Source organism: Sipha flava, unplaced genomic scaffold (assembly GCF_003268045.1).
Source record: "Sipha flava isolate LNK unplaced genomic scaffold, YSA_version1 238_pilon_pilon, whole genome shotgun sequence".
In the NCBI taxonomy this organism is placed as follows: Eukaryota; Metazoa; Arthropoda; class Insecta; order Hemiptera; family Aphididae; genus Sipha; species Sipha flava.
The window spans coordinates 368,746-388,792 of NW_020272880.1; the positions used below are offsets into that span (position 1 = coordinate 368,746).

The following is a 20,047-nucleotide window of genomic DNA, read 5'->3' on the forward strand; positions in this document are numbered from 1 at the left end:
ACTGCACGGAGATCGTTGATAATATTCTAACTGCACAAACCACACGAGTGACATGAATTACGTACACAAACAAATATACGATATTATTGTACGGTATACGTGTTATGTATGTATGTGTGTGTGTGTGTGTGTGTGTGTGTGTGTGTGTGTGTGTGTGTGTATTTATATGTACGTACCGGGTCTGTATTTATATGTACGTACCGGGTCTGTATGCGTGTGTTGTTTACCTATATTCGCTTTTAAAATATTGTTATCCGAGACCGGGGACGAGAGAAGGGACCAGTTAACCAACGATATCCACCGCAACCACCGCCGTAGCTCCTGCTGTCACGACTCTGGAGGCGTCTCCCGAGTGCGCTGTAATTGAGTTTCAGCGGTGTGCTCGGCGACCGTGTAAATAAACGCCGCGTGTTCGCAAACAATGATGTGTGCACCCCGCGCGCGTCCGAAACCGTTCGTGGGATCAACCCGACGACGACCGTGTGCAGGGTCGCCAAAGATCAAGCCGCCCGGGAAAAGAAAATACAATTCTCCGTGGAGTAGTCTCGCTCCTGCCCTCGCCTTCGGTATACACTTTTCCGTATACGTCCTTAAAAATATATACACGTCGCTATTGGAGTGGATCCGCGGTAAGATAACTGTGGGTCAGGCTATTTCAAGAGGCCACTTATTGGGACTGCAACTTGATTACAAGTGTGTACCCTGTAACAAAAAAAAAAAAACACAATACGATCATGTAATATGTGTTTTTAGATTTATTCGTAACTATCATTTCATTGAAAACATTAACTCATATTTTATTTCACGGGATCCGGCATAGAGATGTTTTACCGTATTAGACAATTAAACCAGTCGTTCGGAGGGTGACAACTAAAGCATTTTCCCCGGTCTAGTAATAACTTCAACCCATATTCTAACTATAGTCGGCATACTTAAAAAATATTACAAGTCTTCAAGGGGCAAATGTTGTCGACAAATTTTAACTGCGAGTCAGCCAACCTCGTAAACCCCCTCATCTTAGATCCGCTCCAGCGTCGTTAACGTTATATACCTGTTGTATGGCATATCGATTGTCCACGTCGCGTTATCTCGCCTCTCACGTGCGTACACCGCTACGTACGTAATTCATTATGCACGTACATAATATAATCTGCTAAATGAGCGCTTCGTAATGCTCGGTCGAGCAGTGCAGAATTCGAATATCCAGCTGTGGGCCAATGATAGAAGTTAAGCATAACTATACAAGCATAATTAGTTCTAAAAGTAATCGAGGAAAAATACATCATTATGTAGATTTTTACGATTTGTTGTGCATCTCTCGAAGCACCGCTCGACCGAAAATATCAGTATATTGTTTCATTGGGCAGCAAAAAGTTTAAGGGATGATAAAAACTATACGGTACCTTAGAGTATAAATCACAGAAACATAACAGAATATGCGAAACAACGCGAATCTTTTTCACATAAAACAAAACAACCATCGATATTTTTGTAATATACTCGATAAATATAAAATAGGTATGCGTGGCTAAATGTTTTTTTTCCTAATTTCTTTTTTTTTTTTTATTAATAAAATTTGCGATTTGTATTTAACTAAACACTATAAGAAAATTAGAAAAACAAATAAAACAAATACTTTGTACAGATGACAAATTGCTATGATTAAGGAAGTTGACCAATGATAGAACCCTGCAACCTAAAAATGTTGGCGGTAAAACTTTAAACTTATGTAAGTCCCAGTGCAATGCACTTGTAAATAATCCAACAATGTTTTCTCTATTCCTTAATATTCGTATAACTTTTTCTTTCTTTTTTTTTTTAACGGTCGTGTTTGATGAATGCGTATCTTCTGAAAACATACCTAATTATTTCGCAATACCCGTTCGCCCGCATGCGGAGCACAGCGGTTACAAGGATAACCGAATGGATCCGAATGATCCGTCGCCTTTTACTCGGGATTCAAAACCGATTTCCGGAAAATATCACTATATTTTATCAAAGTTAAGCGGAAATAATAAATTCTATCGGTATTCGTGTTTCAGTAATAAAGTGTTACCAACACTCGTTCGTTTTACATTCGATTTATGATCGAACAAATTATTTTCAAACGTTTAAATGTACCGGGGAAGAAAAATAATTAATTCGATTATTTCGGTTTAAAAAGTAATGGTTTTAATCCGTGAACATATTTGTTTGTTATTGTACTATAAACTTGCTAACTAACTTGCATACTTCAAAATAATAATTAGGTGTAATTTTCAACGTCAAGCATAATTGATTTTATTCTTCATTAAAATGCGTAGCTTCACTCGTGCGCACACACTGCAGCGTAACAATTCTGAGGTCGTATACCTACATTATATGTTTTAGAAGAATAATGGTGTTAATGACTAATGAAGAATATTCGAAAGCCACGTAAACTTAAATTTTCAACAAAAAGTGTTTGAGCAAAAACGTTAAATTTTTCAAAGTAAGCCCCCTTTGGGTTCGCGTCATCTTATGTTTTCACAACTCGAGTCTTTGTAAGTTTTCACTACACAACAAGCCTCCTTCAAAATATCCCAAGTTATTATTACTAGCACGTACTTATTTAGTCATATTAGTCGAAATGGGAAACCTAATGTTTTTGAATAAAACCAAGAAGCGTCGCAGTGTCCTCTGTTTTCATAATCAGCAGAGATAAGACGTTTGATACAAGGTATTTATTATGCTGAAATCCGTGAATAATTAATATTTACGAGGGGTAGAAAAAAAATGAACATTTAGTTCGCGATAAAACTTAGTAGTCACAATACGTAGTGGCGGCTACGGTGGAAATAGGGACAGGAAAAAGTTACATGTTTTATTTATAAGACATTAAAAATGAAAAAAAATTATGATAATACACTTATTATACAGAAATCCTTGAATAATCGTATCTATAAAACCAACGTTATACGATTATAAGAGCAAGAGTGTGTTTATGAATATACAAATATTATATCATTAATATCGAGGAAATAATAATAATAATATCAACAGGAGTTACGAGAACACGGATGTTATTTTATTTAGCTTTTACCTCTGTCTCCGTGATGCACTTGAAATTATCGTAAACCATAAGCTCGTAAAATGTCAAATCTACACAAACCCGTATAATATTTGGTTAACAATAAATGTCGCAAACAATAAAAACATAAACGAATTAGGTACGTGGTTAATATGTTTTAAAAACATCGAACGATAACATCGCAATATATTTATAAGTTATTTACTTTAGTGTCACGCGCGTGGTAAGGAGTGTTTTTAATTTTATATTATTTTTTCATATTTTTGAATCGGTGTAACGTGCATTACAGTATCATCACATTATTTTGGATGCACATACATTGTATTCGACGTTTTATCGCAGTGTCAAACGTTCGCGATACGGTTTCAGTAAATACTTAAAAAAATAAAATAAAAATAAAAAAACTAAAAAAAACTAGACGCTTAACGTTTTGAAATCGTATTAGTCCGCAGGCGTTAGTCATCGTACTTGCGCGGGTTCTAAGCGCGTACCTCCATCGACGCGGTCCTTTACGTTACTCTGCAACCGTAAAGTTGCGCGAACCAGGTGCGTAATTTAGAGGTGAGGGTTACAGAGCGTGCCACTAAATAGTGTTAATAATAGGCCCTTGATTAATGCTCCTATACGCCGTTATAATTGACTAAATAAAAAATTAAATGTATAAAATATTTATGCATGTAACATATTATGTATATATACATATTTTATTTAATCAATATACTTTTATGAGTTTTATTTATCAAATTTATCTTTACCATGATGATACATGACTACGGCGAGTGAAGTGCGTTTTGCTACTGATCGGTGGTGTTACTATTTAGGAGAAACGATAAAATTTGATATTACATATATAAGGTTTAACGAATAAAACTATTGAGTGGAGCTTTTGGTATAATATTTTTATACGGCGACTTATTACCGCTTACTGATCCCGAGACCTTTCGTAGCGCTAACCGTTTTGATATGATGGTTACTTGTGATCGATATTATGTTTTATATTTTACTAACAACAGTTCATAATATCAATATATTATTTTGTAATAATAGTATTTTGGAATTTTGGAATTAAAATTAATTCCTTTGGGCCACATTTGCATTTCTTCTCTAAATAGTAGTTCAATGGCTTCAGTTGATTGCTATAGTTGTTTATAGGCTTTTTATACAATGTAATTTTAATTAAGATTATAATATAAAACATAAATACATTTATTTAATATCTATATATTTTTTTTTGTTAAATTAAACAGTTCTTAGTTTTCCCTGCTATTTTTTTTTTTTTAATACGCTATTATAGTATATATGGTACCCGTCACTATTGTATGGTTCACAACAATAGGATACATAATTACAGTTTATAGGTATTACATTTTTAAGTTTACCAACCCCCCCTATATGATATATATTTATATACTCGTATGTATAAACATTTTTTCAATTTTTTGGTTGAATGTTAAAATCGGTCCGCCTAAAACCTCGCGCGATCGTAAAAAGGTAAACGTGTGACATTGGCTCCGGTATATGGTAATTGCGATGCATCTCAACACTACACTTTACCGCGAACACAGTAGGTTAGTCGCATCATTCGTTCGGCCGGTAAAATTTCATCGCTCGACGTGGTATAGGTACCTGCGGCGGCGCAATTACATGGGGAAATTATTCCGTTTGATATAATATACGCGTCCCGTCGTTTCGCACGTCGATTCAGCGCATTAAAATTAAATTACAAGAATTCCTGATCACGCGCCACGTAGCATTGTTTCGCAGCAACGCGCAACGCTTATCGTATTATATTCTTTTCAGGTGACAGTCCATCCCCTACCATCGCCCACCCCATCATCCGATCGTTCGTTCTCTCTCTCTTTCTCTCACCTTCTCCCTCTTCCGACGCGTATTCTCCATTCCGATGTTCGTTTTCGGTTTTTTATCACCGTATACGTGCCGAGGTGCTTTTAACAAACTCGATTTAAAACACGTATGGGACGAAACACCGCCGTCATGTATAGTTGTTTCGCGATCATGTCAAAAAATAAATATATATACGTATGATAATAATAAAAAATATCGCACACGCTATTCGACGACGACGATGACGAAAACGATGACAACGAATCGGATCGTTAAAACACACGTCGTCGTTGGCACGCGGGGTAGCTGGAACGCGCACCCCCGGTTATCACCCACCCGCACGTGTGCATGAGTGACGCCCTATTACGTTCCCCGGGGTTGTTTACCGGTGGAAGAATATAGGCGAGCGCAATTAATACAGGAAGTATAAGTATATAAAGTATCTCGCGCGTAGAATACAGCTTGCAATCTCCGAAATATAATACCGATATTTTTCTAATTGACCGGCTACGACAGTCGATCTATGTCTAAGGCAGGACTTATTTTAAGGTCTTTTTAGAAATACGCGAAACTTAAAACTCAACCCACTCTCCATACTCTTAAAAATATTACTCCCTGTGTATGATTATAAACCCCGCTGCGGTCGTGCAATAATATTGTGATAATAAAATAATAATAATAATAAATAATAACACAGTCTTAACCTAATCTGATGATTGACGGACCCTCTACCTGCACTCGACCATGAAGTCGGTAACTACAATTTATTATTGTGAGAAATTTTATTTATAGATAGTATTTAAAACTGTACATTTTTTGAATTAGAACTGCATATTTTTCATTTAGAGTTACGCAAAATGTGCTCAAACGCATGTTAAAATAAGCACTGGTCTAAGGAATAACCCTCAGACACCAAACGTGACCGACTAAACTGTCACCGGTAAAAGTATTGTTACGACAAAAACGGAGCTCAAAAATCGGTTAGAGTTTATACATTTTGACCGATAACACTCGACTATTGATGAGAATAGTTGTACGAATAGTTTATACGTTTCGGTTTTTTTACTATCACAATTTAATCAAATATCGTGCACATATTCAAAACTTTAAAACTACTTTGCCATTCGATTTATCGGTTTATAATTTAAATTTTCTAATGTTAACTTATTAATACGCACGCTAATCGGTATGGGCTTTTTAATTTGAGTTAAATTCGTAAGATCATATGTACAAATTAAATTTTAAAACGTGAATAATATAAATTCGAATTTGTGAAAAAAAATTTTTTATTTTTAGAGACTTTTTCATACATGACATTCGTTTTGTCAGACCGCTTTTTATTTGATCTAATTCTGAAGATTTTTAATCAGAAATTTCACTATGGGATCGGGCCTTGGGCATCCCCTCGTTCTTTAAAAACGTAATGTTATAGTTAGGGTGATTGATCATTTGGAAGGTGACCGCCGTATTTGTGCGATACGTAATACTGTCTTAATTTTCTTTAGTTTCCAGTCTCCTGTCGCGATACCGGTTGATTATAATTTATATGTTAATACCAACTTTTAACTTATAAATGGACTTGAGTTATACCTATTGAATTAGACGTTTTTCAGCATTTCGTGATGTTTCAATTTTTATTTCATTTTTTTATCAAGTCAAGAAGCGCTCTTCTTCTACATAATTAAATACGGATTTTGAGATCAAGGTATGATTTTAAAAAAAAAATATATATATACTAATTTCACAAAATCATCTTATTAATTAATACAAAATTAAACATACAATTTGTAAAACCTTTTGATCAAACCAATAGTGTCATATAAAAGTATAGTCACCTAATTTAATAATTTTATTTAAATTGTTCTTAATATTTTATTAATATTTTTGTTTCACGATACCTTAATAATAAATCAAACTGAATTAAAATCTGAAATAATTACAAGTGTATAAGTAACTATTTTAATTTATATATCATATAACCTTACAGGTAAACTATTCTTAAGATAATTATTCTGTATTTTTAATCATTAATGTCTTACAGTTATTTATCATCCCCATTTATTTATAATTTCTATAATTATATTTTTTATAAAAATTTCTTATGATTACCTTTATTCTTATATCTTTTTTCTATAAATTGATAAACCAAACAATATATACGTAGCTCAAAATACTTATCTCAATTTTATTATATTTATTCTTAATAATAAGAAATTTTCTTTATGCTACGGTTTCAAAATTGAAACAATTATAGTGAGTATAAGTATTATTAAATATTAGGCTATGTAAAAAAAAAATATTATTTTATGTTTATTTACTAAACTAGGTTTTAATTAACGTTACATTTCATAAAATAAAGAAAAATGTACTTGATGAAATTAATAAAATAATATGTACATCTTAGTGTATATTATTTTGTTTTTTTGTTTTACTAAAATAATCGTTAAATCATAAATAATAATAAATAATAACTAACATTAAAAAAAAGAAGAACTAAAAGTTTTGAAATTGAAAATAATAGATTTTATTAAATTAATTAAAAGTTTAAAAATATTAAAATAATTTTTAATCATTAGAAATTTTACTCTTACACATTTTAAAGCTTTTAAATTTATGTTTGGAATCAATTCAATTATTTTTCATATAATGCTTATACTATACATAAAATAATTTTTATAAACTTTGAAAATGTTTATATTATCATCGTTTCGTGATATTTCATAAAATTACGTATCCTCTTATAGTATAACAAAACCTATTAAAAAATACTTTTTCGCATATAATATTTATTCAATTTAAAACAATACATATGCATTTCAAATAAAACGACTTACTAGGTTATATATTTATACAATTTAAACTGTACGTACTTGTGAAAATATGAGTTCTATAATAGAACACTAAAATTCAATTATATTTATTTCATACATTTTTTTTTATATTTTATACAATTCAGATTATTTTCTTCACGTTTACAATTAATGAAAATAAACCCGGCCCATATTGTACTTGATATCCCCAATGAAAATACAATTTTGAATATTCTATAAATTGTATGATTAAACATTCTTAACGTAGTAATATGCCGTTGTTGTGAATAATATTAAGTTCCTCATATTAAAATTAATTTCTCGAAAAAATAAATGTATGTTAATAATAATTGTATAAGAGACATTATTGACACAGCATAGTAAAAATTAAAAGACATACTTGTACCTCTTGTACAAATAAAAAAAAATAAATAAATATATTCCAAGCGTAGAACGAATTATACTATCAGTTGAGAACATCTTTAAAGTTTAACTGTTGCCCGCAGTATTAACTAAAATAATTATTTTACGCCCTTGGAAAATGATACACATCAAAGACTTTATTGAATCATTACATGCTTCCTTGATGTGAAAATGACGTGCATTTCAGTTGTTTTCGACTTTTGTGTGTTCGTAAAACAACTTTTTGATAAAATTCACCTAACATACTCTACCGCGGTTATACTATTACTGTTATTATAACAATAAATACTAACAACGAAGACGTTAAATAAATCTACAAATTCAGTTATAAAACCGTATCTCTCTCGGCGGATTAATAATAACACGCGTTCGGATAAATTTACAAACAAAATAACAGTTAGAATAATACATGCGGATTTTATTCGACAGATTTGATATTTAGTGATAGCAATAAGATCTTATTTGTGCTGTCGTTACTACGCATAAGTTTTTCATATCTTTGCCAGTGACAAAAAGTCGAAAAACAGCTCTTAAACGTTATATCCACCGGAGTACCAAATTTAATTAAAATAGCAATTTTTTATCTAAACACTTATTGCGAGCCGAATAAGTCTCGGGAAGAGTAACAAAACAATATTTTATTAAATTCCTCAAGTGGAACTAACTACGTTGGTTAAAAGGTGCGATTGAAGTGACGGTTTAACTAATACTTGGCACATCGATTTAATTTATACTTGTCTTGTTCAAGTATTGAGTTAACGGTTCTGTATAAGAAAGCCCTCTAAATGATTAACTGATAACATTAATGTCTTATTTATGAACTTATAGCGATCTAATATGATTCCGATGGTTTTTAATTTACGATATTCCTCTGCTCTGGCTGTTGCACATTCACCTATCGTTTGATTAATTATTATGAATGCATACGTGTATATTTATTGTTGACGTAATTATCTGAACAGGATAAAATGAATGATTTCCTATCGTACATAACTATCTCTTTTTAATCCGTAAATTAGCTATAGATTAGAGTAAACAACCATTTTTTTCTTACTTTCTCTATTTTTCGATTTTCTCCTTTTTTATTATTGCATACATGAAAATATGTAAATGTAAATTTTAAATAAAGAAAAGAATTAATATATTTTGTTTTCCTGTGATTTTTCTTTTTCATCACTCCTTTCAATAAAATACATTTTGATCGGTCACTCTTGTGTGTGGCACATGGGATTCATTATGTTATTTCGCATAATTCTTATTATTAAAACTTTCCTTCAGCAATTTTTTCCGCATCTCGTTATTGTTTTCTCTGCCCATATTGTAGCTTATTTTTGACATTCTTCTATGAAACCACATTTCAAAGGTCTTTTTTTTTAACCTTTTATGTTTTCTTGTAGCTATTTACCAGGTTGTCTTTCCGTATATGACGACACTCCACTAATGTCTCCAAAAACTTTTTTTCTGTTTAAGGATATTTTACTTTTCGATGTAAATACAGTAATTGAATTGTTATCGGAAGTTATTTTGGCCCGATTAATATGTTTTATTATTTCTCTCCTGTTTCACTCATCATTGCTGACAACATTATGCGTAACTAACTTTTTTGCCTATTATTTTATACCCTGGAAACTCCATAATATTCTTACTCCTGTATTCCTCATACGAAAGTTTCCGTTCTTTGCGCATTTATTTTCGTGCTGAAACCTTTATTTAATATAACATTCAAAGTTTTAATTATTTTCTCAAACTTCTTCTGATTACGATAGTAATTATTGTTACATCGTCGGCGACGCGTAGCACGTCTATTATAGATCTACTGTGATGTATCTTACCACCAATAAGTTTCGAATATCAATAAAAAGTCTTTTTTTTTTTTTTATCGACATATTTATAATAATAAAATAATGTTCCCGTGCATTTTAAAAGGTTCAAATATTGATTTAAAAAATATGAAAATGAAAATGTACTATTTAATTCTTAACAAGTGCATTATATCCATGTTATATCCACGTGTATGCTTCACTCGTAAATGCATTCCTTGTCAGCTGCTAAACATATACACATACCTATCCGACCCCTAATCCGATTACCTTCTCGCGCGCTTATTTATCTGCACGTGCATACGTTACACCTAATATGCTCTTATGGCATACCATACGGTCGTGTTACGTACGCATACCGATTGAACCCGACCTTTGATGAGCGGTGCGTACGTGAACGTGTGTATTAAATGCGTTTTCGTAATCTGCTCGTAGATTGAGAGTGGAACGAGCCGGAGGCGGATGGTGTCCTAAGCCGCCGGTGGAGCAGGGCGTCCGCGAGTGGTTGCAGGTGAACTTTGAGAAGGTGCACATGATCACGGGAATACAGACGCAGGGACGGTTCGGCAACGGACGTGGGCTCGAGTACGCCGAGGAGTACACCGTGGAGTACTGGAGGCCGGGGATGGCGGAATGGAAACCGTACAAGAGATGGGACGGCAAACAGGTGAGACGCGTAGTCACAATATTAACGTTAAGCGCATTACGTTATTAAGCAGCACGCCGCCGTGACCATGGGCGTGCTCACAACGTATACAGGATATGTTCGGACATTTTTATATATTTTTGAAACACAAATAGTGTACAAATGATAAAATTGATCATAACATATTTCAGAGATCATCTGAGTTTTTTAAATCATCAATCACGTCTTCGAGATTTAATTTTATAGCTATTTCTTGGTCTGTAGTTAAAATAATTAAGCTATTTGATTTCTCTTGAAGGTAGCAGTACTTCTTGATTTCGATAATACATTGTAATATATTATATTATACGTATGTAACGTATTGCCGAAAAAAAGAAGTACTGCTACCTAAAAGAGGAATTAAATAGCTGAATTATTTTAACTATAGAACGAAAAATCGCTATAAAATTAAACCTTGAAAACATTTTCGATGATTTCAAAAACTCAAATGAACTCTGAATTGTGATATGATCAATTATAATTATTTACCAAATATATTTCGTTTATTCATTAGAGTATACGACTAAATATGATAAGAAATGGCTATTCAGTCACTTTTTTTTTTTTTTTTGAAGGAAAACATTTCAATTTAAAATTAAACAGTTATTTAAACATTTGTGTGTGTGTTTTTACCAGAATTTTGAACGCATAAAATAATTTCAGATAAGGGATGGGGGGGGAGCAGTGACAGCCTTTGGCATATCTTAAAAAAAGGTTAAGTGCATGCCTATGGCCGTGACATTCAACCGTCGGTTCTTACTACAACTTATATGGTTCATAAAAAAAATGCTCACTATGAAAATCCTTACGCACGATGTACGACAAAATTACTGTCGTTCGTACGTGCTACTTATTATCTTACAAAGCAGAATGATTAACGTTCCATGCAGTCATAACACATCGCTGTCCGTATCGTTTCGTAGACGTACGTTTTCAGGTATGTTAAAACGCAGTGATATATTCGACCGGTATATACGACAATACTATTTTGTTTACGGTTAAACAACTGTATTTCATTCGGGTTAAGATTTTTGGTTCCTAGATCAATACGAAAAATATTGCGGTTCACCGACAATCGATTAATTAAACTCAAAACCTTCGGGTAATAATTATTTATGTTCTACGGTAACTCGCTGTTTCGAATTATATATATTCTATCGAGTATTGAGTAATTTCTTCGTAGGCCATACGAAGTTTCCATCTCCCTGTAGACCGTACGCAAATCCTTAAAATGACTCTGACCGTTGTCGTTGACATATCACTATCATCTTGTTTATACGACCCCATAAAAACGTAAAGAAAGTTACGAAATCCCTTCAATATAACACTGTACACTTGACTCGACGACACGTTATACGCTGTCGTTTAGCAGTTTTACATCTATATATGGGTATATTATACATGACGCGAAACTGCAGTTGTATATTACCAAATATATTATAATATACAATATTGTACGTGTGATGCATATGTAATAATAATCCTCGTTAACGCTACCAGACTTATCGATCTCACTCTTATTTTTATTTTCTCTCGATGTGAACTGTATGCCATTAAAATTGATTAAATCAAATCGAATTAATGGTTTCAATAAAACCAATTATATCTATATTCAAGCTTTTACCGTGGTCAGTAAACTTACGGGGGGTTAGGTTAGGTATTAATTATTAATTAGTTATTATCCCCTAATACCTAAACTCTGTTCTATAATGTTCTAAATTTGAAAAAATATATTAAAATTATATTTAAGTTAATAAATTGTAGTAAATTATATGTGGATAAGAAAATTAAAAATTTAAAAGTAAGAAATAAAGAACATTTCACAATAAACATATTTCTGAAATAAAATTTAAAAAATTTGCCCCTAATTCAAACGTCACTAAATATGTTTTAAAAAATAACCATGATATACATTTTGATATTAATACAGACTTAGAAATATTAAATATAAAAAAAAACCATTTACATAAATTAAATTTCAAAAAAGTTACACTTGCACAATGAAATAAAGAAAAATAATTTTAACAATATTTTAAACACACAAACCGATTTTAAAAATAATTTCTTATATTAATACATTTTGGATAATAATAGATAATAACCAAAGTATTCACATTTCTTAATATATCTATGTATAATAAGAAATCATTTTAAATGATCTTTCTTATTAAAACAAATTATTTCTGGGTTAGGTGACAAATTTTTCTCAATGTATTCTTTCCTTTTTTTTTCATATTCGGTCGCGATTTTCATTGAATTTTTATGCGCTTTTTATACATTTGACGATGAATTATTAATTTGAAACTGGTCATACATTACATATGCCCATATAATAATATTCCAGGCTACGCATTTATTTGTTAATTTATTATTATATTTATATTTATTTATTTATATATTCAACTACGAATGTTCAGAATTTACTAATTTTTGTTTTATTTTATTATTTTATTACGAAAATAATTATGTTAGAGCTGCAGTACATTAACACGAATTTTTAAATATTAGTTTGTGGAATATAAATTAGTTTATTATGTTATTGATATTGAATTTGGGCATAGCTTTTAAATTTTTAAATTACATAAATTTTATGTTTTTGAAAACCGTATACATGGTTTTTATGGTGATAAAAACTTACTCTTATGACCCTATGACATTTTTAGGGGTCACAAGAGCGATCTCATGTGACCCTCTTTTTACGTCACTACGTCGTATATACATATTATGTAGCGGACACACAATTTGATTGCCACAATAATCGATTCACCATACCACGCACATTGTATGGTCGTCCGACGTAAAATTATATGCTTATGAGCTTACTATTCACGTTAATTTACCATAATACTACATGTACCACTCGCGCGATTGTTACGATAACCACCAGTGGAGTGTTCTTCGATTGATCTTGAACGTAGAAACTATGCATCATAATTTGATAACCAATACGCCGGCAAAATATATTTCCATCTGTTATACTCTCGAAATGGATTTAAAAGAAAATTAATGAAAACTGTCCGCCTCGTCCGCCGGGTACGGTGATCCCGGCATCGGCCGACGTTTAAAGTTATTATTTTAGCCGGTGAACGAGTCAAGTCGGCAGCAACGGGGAAAGACCGAAGAGTTATATTCGAGCCAAAAACAATGACGACATATAGAGTACATGGCGAATACAGTGGACAAAATGTTTTACGAGTTTCATAAGGAAAGTTTGGTTGGCGACGACGGAGGCAGCGGCAAAAGACTTAGGGACCCAAAGCACGTTATTAAAAACACCGGGAAATTTATGGAACGATAACAATAATATCGACCTGTTTTATCTCCTCTGCCCTCGGGGTCGACATTGGCGGACAATAGTTCCGAAACGAAAACTTTTAAACCCCAAGCACAGTTACACCATGGAGTGTTTCGAATTTGAGACTGTTTTTTTTTTATTTTTTTTTTTTGTTTAAGAATATTTACGACATCTTTAAAGTTGGTACCACGAAGCTACTAGTCATTTTTCTGCACACTTAAAAAAAAACATACCTCCTTGGTTATTGTTTCTAATTTTTAACAACCGAAACATCATTTATATTGGATTAAAAGCAAAAAAAAAACAACATAAATACTGCATATACTCATAGTTATTATTTTTTATACATCAATTTAGTTATTAATCCCTTGACTAAATAAATATCAATAAATAAAAAATCTGAATAATAATGAATTTTTTCACTTCAATTTTACCATTTATCAAAATTAACGAAATAAAAAAATTAAATGTTTAACTTAACCTATTAAACAATAAAAGATAATTACAGATCTTAATATAATTTAAACTTCAATTAAAACAATTAATTTCTTTTTTTAAATATAACTGAAAATCCATCCTATAAGTAACTAAACTTTATATTTAATAATTAAATATTCTTTCCATATACACAAACGCATATTAAAAATAGATATAGTAGGTATGTATTTATGTGATCACAATAATATTTTTTAATTATTTTTTTTTTTTTTGCAATAAATAAAATTTATAAAATTATGAAAATATAGGTTTGTTGTATATACAATATGCTATAAACATAGGTGCCACCAGAAATTTCGTTAGGAGTTCGCATAATGGCATAATGCATAGTATGATCTCGCTGTTTTCTAAATAACGCTTAAATTAAATAAGTTAAATATGAAAGAATATGTTTTCCAATTGTATAGCAATACAAAATTATTTTCGTTTTTTTCAGCCGCTACAAAGTAATGGATAAAAACATTACTAAAAAAATTCGATAATGATAATAATAGCTTCTATCCTACATTTTTAAATTTTATTCACTTTATTTTTAAATCCAGTGCAAGTGCACTTCTTAGCACCCCTCTCGCGACGCACATTACTATAAAGGATATTATTTTGTAAAGAAATAAAATCTACTCGTATTTTACAGGCAAAATCCGTAGGAAGCCAAGAATACAGGCATTATAGACTGTTTCGAATTGACAAAATAACTAATAAATTAATAGTTTTATTCAAAAGTAAAAAGATTAACAACGAAAATAAAAACAAACGTATATTTATTTCGTACCAACGTTCAAGTCATACACATACAAACACACACATACACGCACACACTCGCACAAAATCGAAAAAGATAAAAGAAGTACAATTTGGAAAACTAATAGTGCCATTAAACGAGGGGTACTCAGCCATTACATTCATGGGAATTAAAATTTATATATTTATTTTAGCGTTCATAAAGCAATTTAAACTGAATACAATTCGACTATGACCTTCCCTATAATATATATTTAAAATACACAGCTGATAATGGAAAATAAAAATTTGATTGCTTCTATTGATTGCTGTACGTGTATGTAATATAATTCAGAAACATTAATAATCATTAGCCATAACTGTCACTACGATTGATATAATAGTTTAAAGTACATTATTTTTAAGTTTTATTTTTTCATAAATTCCCTACCACAGCCACTTGTCACTTGGTCAAATCGAAAGAAAAAAATATTATTTACTCGTGTTTCGATTTGTTGAAGATTGTTCACCTCGGTTGAACTTATGAATTTCGCTATGGCCCATAATAGTGCACAAGTACCTTTCCGTGGAAAATATAATGTGTTAAAAAAAACCCATATACACACACACGCACACACAAACATTTATAAACAGGAAAATGCTTTTTCCCGTAACACGTAACAAAGGATTTTTGATGATTTTATAACTCGTATAAACGCTAAACCTTGTACGTCTGTCACATGTCGTTCATCGTCATTCGGCATGCTATTTGCCCGCAACCACTTAACGTTACGATATATTTTATTTATTTTTGTACGTGCGCCCACTCGCCCTTAAACGGGTTTAAAAGCAAAATTTCGAAAAATATTTTATTATTTATAATTTTCAATAACATCATATAAATGTACATGGTATTAATACGCTTATATTTTGTTTGGTACCTACGTGTATGGAATAAATCCTATTATTACAACCAACTATGAAAGAATATTCGAATACGAGTATTTCGTACTATTTACACATACGTTGCATTTACAATAAATTATTCCCTTAGAAATCACAGAAAAATGTTTTTTTCTCAAAAATAATTTTTTTTTTTTTTTTTTAAAATTAATAATTCATATGAAAGGTTCGAACACCGAATTCAAAATAATATTCGCGTTGTCGAAACGACGGTACCTACTTATGTATGATAAATTCATGTGTGTGGATTTCATTGCGAGAACTCCTTCGCGTAAAAAATTATTCATCTGGTGCTACATAAAATATAGTATGGAATGAGCAACAATTAATTTTTAATAAATTCTTATGTCAAAACAAAAGTTATATTATTAATATATTTTTTGAAAGTTGAACAAAAGCGGTTAACTCTTTCAATTTTTAGTTTTGTTAAGTACATTTTACGCATCTCGATCGGCTTAAAGTACATACATAATATCCATTGAAAAATCTGTCCTTCAGCTTATCGTATTTATGGTATTTTCATTTAAACAAATATACAAACTTTCCAGGGTCTTCCAACGGTACCTGCACGACAAGCGCGTAAAATCGTTTTAAAATTTAAACCGTAACAGTCTGCCGAGCCGCTTACCGAAACGAACCCGTAATGTATATAAATAAACTGTAACCGGGCAACATTTGATTTCATAATCGATTGTGCAAATATATTAACTGCACAATTCGTATCGTATTCCAATTGTTATTTATTTATTTTTGCGCGGAACTGCGTCAATAACGTTCGTCCTACGCGGGTGCGTACCGATCGACGACTTTTCCGCGATACGAGTATGGCAAAAAATCGTTAACCATCGATGTATCGTAATTTCGAAATATTGCTTACCCAATATAGATACCACTATATATCGACCTCTATTATATATATATATATATATTAATAGATCTTATTTTAACTATTATATATATATATATCGGAAAATCTTTCCAATATTAAAAAAGGTTTATAAACTTGCACATAGAACATAGGTAATAGGTTATAATTTATTTGAATACAATTTATAACTATAATCCGTAAGCCGAAGCTGTAACTTAATATCGATACTTTCTACAGGAATAATAATAAATAATCAAATCATGAATATTTAACAAAATTATAAAATAATTTATAAAACCAGAACAGTATTAATAGATTAAAATTGCGATTTTTATATATTGCAGTACACGCCTAGAAAATTATAATGAAAATAATTTTATTTATATTTTTAAAATATTAATATTTACATATTTACATATAACATCTCAAATAATTTACAATAGTATATGATAATATGTATTGGTGATTTCCCGAAGATTGATCAGATTAAAATATCGTTAGACACGATAATATCGAAACGATATATCGGTAACGTTGTATCGATGTAAAATGTCATGATATTTCATGTATCGATATTTTCAATATACCGTTGCTATCCCTAGACACGATTGCGTAAAAAATAATATTACACGACTATTTGAAAACGGACAGGATCACGGAAGGGCGCACACGCGCGTTACATCGAAATCACTAAACGACCGCAGCCGCCGGTGAACATTGCAATCGAACGGGAAAATTGGACGTTTATGACCTGCAGCGAAACGAGTTCGAGAGCCCTGGAGTTGGATGGGGAGGAGGAGGCGTGCGCAAACAAGTTCTTGCCGTAGCACGGGGTCAGAGTGACTTAGGAATTGCTTGTTCGGTTCGGCACACAAGCGCGAAAAAGCCGTGCCGGCGACCTAGTTCGTTTTGGAATTTATCGGAGCACTTGAGCGAGAAACTGCAGGAGACGATGCCGCCGCGCGCCCGCACGGTCTTGTCACCTACCCTCCCCCCACCAGACCCGTTCAATGCCCGGAAGCGATTCTTCCCACGATTTATCCGCGGCGCGCGACTACAGAAGTTCGCCGAAAGACAAACTGCCGAGCACTCGAGACATCCCGCGTATGGAAATTTCGTCTTAAATTTTCATCCGAAACGCCGCTGTCCTGCCCCGGAAGGCACTTTTGCAATTTCACAAACTTTGCGCGCCGATCTCGGAGGGTGGAAGTGCGCGACGTTTACGTTCCGACCGATCACATCCCTTACCGTCCGCCCTGAGTGGCGCGCCACTTAACGTCACGTCCGCGACAACCTTCAGTTGATCGATATACATATCGGTGATCGAGTAACAAGTGTGCGCGTTCGAATTGCATTGCACGGCTAATCGTGTTCAATTATATTTCCCGTCGGACAAACTTATAAACACTTATATTACACTTTAAGCCCACCCCGAACAACAATCGATAGAGCGATTCCTGTTGGATTTGATTTCGTCGTTCGTACGCCCGCAGAGGGTAGGTATACCTGCTCGTTCATCCAGCCCGCAATCCGACGAATGTAACGTAAATCCGACACTGTGTTGAAAAACGTTTTATACCGCTCGGTTGTGTTATGATCATCGCACGGGATCTGGTACACTTAACGAAATGCAACTGTTTAATACACTATATACGCGTACACGTAAATGATAAACCGATTTTCGAAATATGTGTACGTGAAGTGGGTCGCACGGTAATATTTTTGCATCGACCACCATCGACATCAATTGTTTTTACAGACAGATCGTCGAAAATCTGGTGTTCAACTAGAACAAAATACTGCGGTAATCAAATGCAATGGTGTGTAAAATGGTATATGATGCTTTTTACACAACGCCTAAACTTATGATAAATATGATAAACGAAAACCGTGTAATTCTTCGAAACAATTAAATAATATAGTATACAATTATATTAAAACAATGTTGTCTGATAAAATAAATACATAAATAATTGTGGAAATGTATATCGCGTTACTGTTCGGATACGAATCCGACAATAGTGTAATTTACAAACAGAAAGTTTCTTCATTTTTCATTTGAACGTATAAACTATATTGATCTATTCATATATATATTTTTCTGTTAAGTAAAACACAAATAATATCACGTGGTACATGTGATTGAATATTTTTAGGTTTTTATGGTAAATAAATAAATAAAATATTTTAATATAAACCATGGATACATAAAAACTGAGCCTTTGAAAATACGAAAAATAACTAATTAAAGGTAGTGAATTTTAATTTTTCGCCTACGAAAATGAACAAATAATCCTACTCGGGTCAAACTGATGTTTCGCGTCATGCCCATGGGAAAGACTTATTTGCCAACTTGAACACAAAGTGTTTGAATTTATTTTAAAAATGTATTAAAATATGCTATCGGATTAACTCAACCTAATTTTTAAAAAGCGTCGAAAAAAATAATGTAAAACGTAATTTTGGTCAAAGCATCTTGTTTAAAAAAAAAAAAGAACTACCCATTTTTTCAGTAGAAGTTTGACGCAATAAACGCCTATAACGGCCTATTTCGATGTTACGTGAAAGGTTTTAATTTTGTTCATCACCTACCGACGTGTTGCATATTATAATATGTTATTAAATTATTTCTGTTACGACTGCAATTGTTTAATAAATACGTGTTCCGAATATGTTTTCGGACGAATTACAATGCACACAATATCGTTTCGGTACACAATCACTAAAAGAAATTAGGAAACTTGTACAATATCAATTGTATTTCGTCATCCAAACAAATCTCTAATTATGATAGCAATAATAATAATTATGTAATGGTTTCGGTTTATTTTAGATAATGTCCGGCAATACGGATACATCGACAGTAGTCTTGCATCATCTGCTACCACCCGTGTACGCTTCGCAAGTGCGCATATTGCCATACAGCGTTCACCGTCGTACTGTTTGCCTGAGGGCAGAGATCAGAGGATGTCCATCCGACCGTAAGTAATTGTAGATTTCTATTAAATCAACATTGATATACGGTCGTTTAATATATATATATATATATATATATATATATATATATATAT

At 32.2% G+C, this 20,047-nt stretch overlaps 1 protein-coding gene across 3 annotated transcripts in view; it reads left to right on the forward strand.

Moving 5' to 3' along the window:
• The window catches only part of LOC112683964 (discoidin domain-containing receptor 2-like), a 180,427-nt gene that overhangs the window by 118,061 nt on the left and 42,319 nt on the right, over positions 1 to 20,047 (forward strand). For all 3 annotated transcript variants that reach the window (XM_025555241.1, XM_025555240.1, XM_025555239.1), the window contains 2 exons: positions 10,383 to 10,614; positions 19,810 to 19,957. In XM_025555241.1, coding sequence (XP_025411026.1) covers positions 10,383 to 10,614; positions 19,810 to 19,957 — 380 coding nt within the window. The remainder of the gene's footprint in view (positions 1 to 10,382; positions 10,615 to 19,809; positions 19,958 to 20,047) is intronic.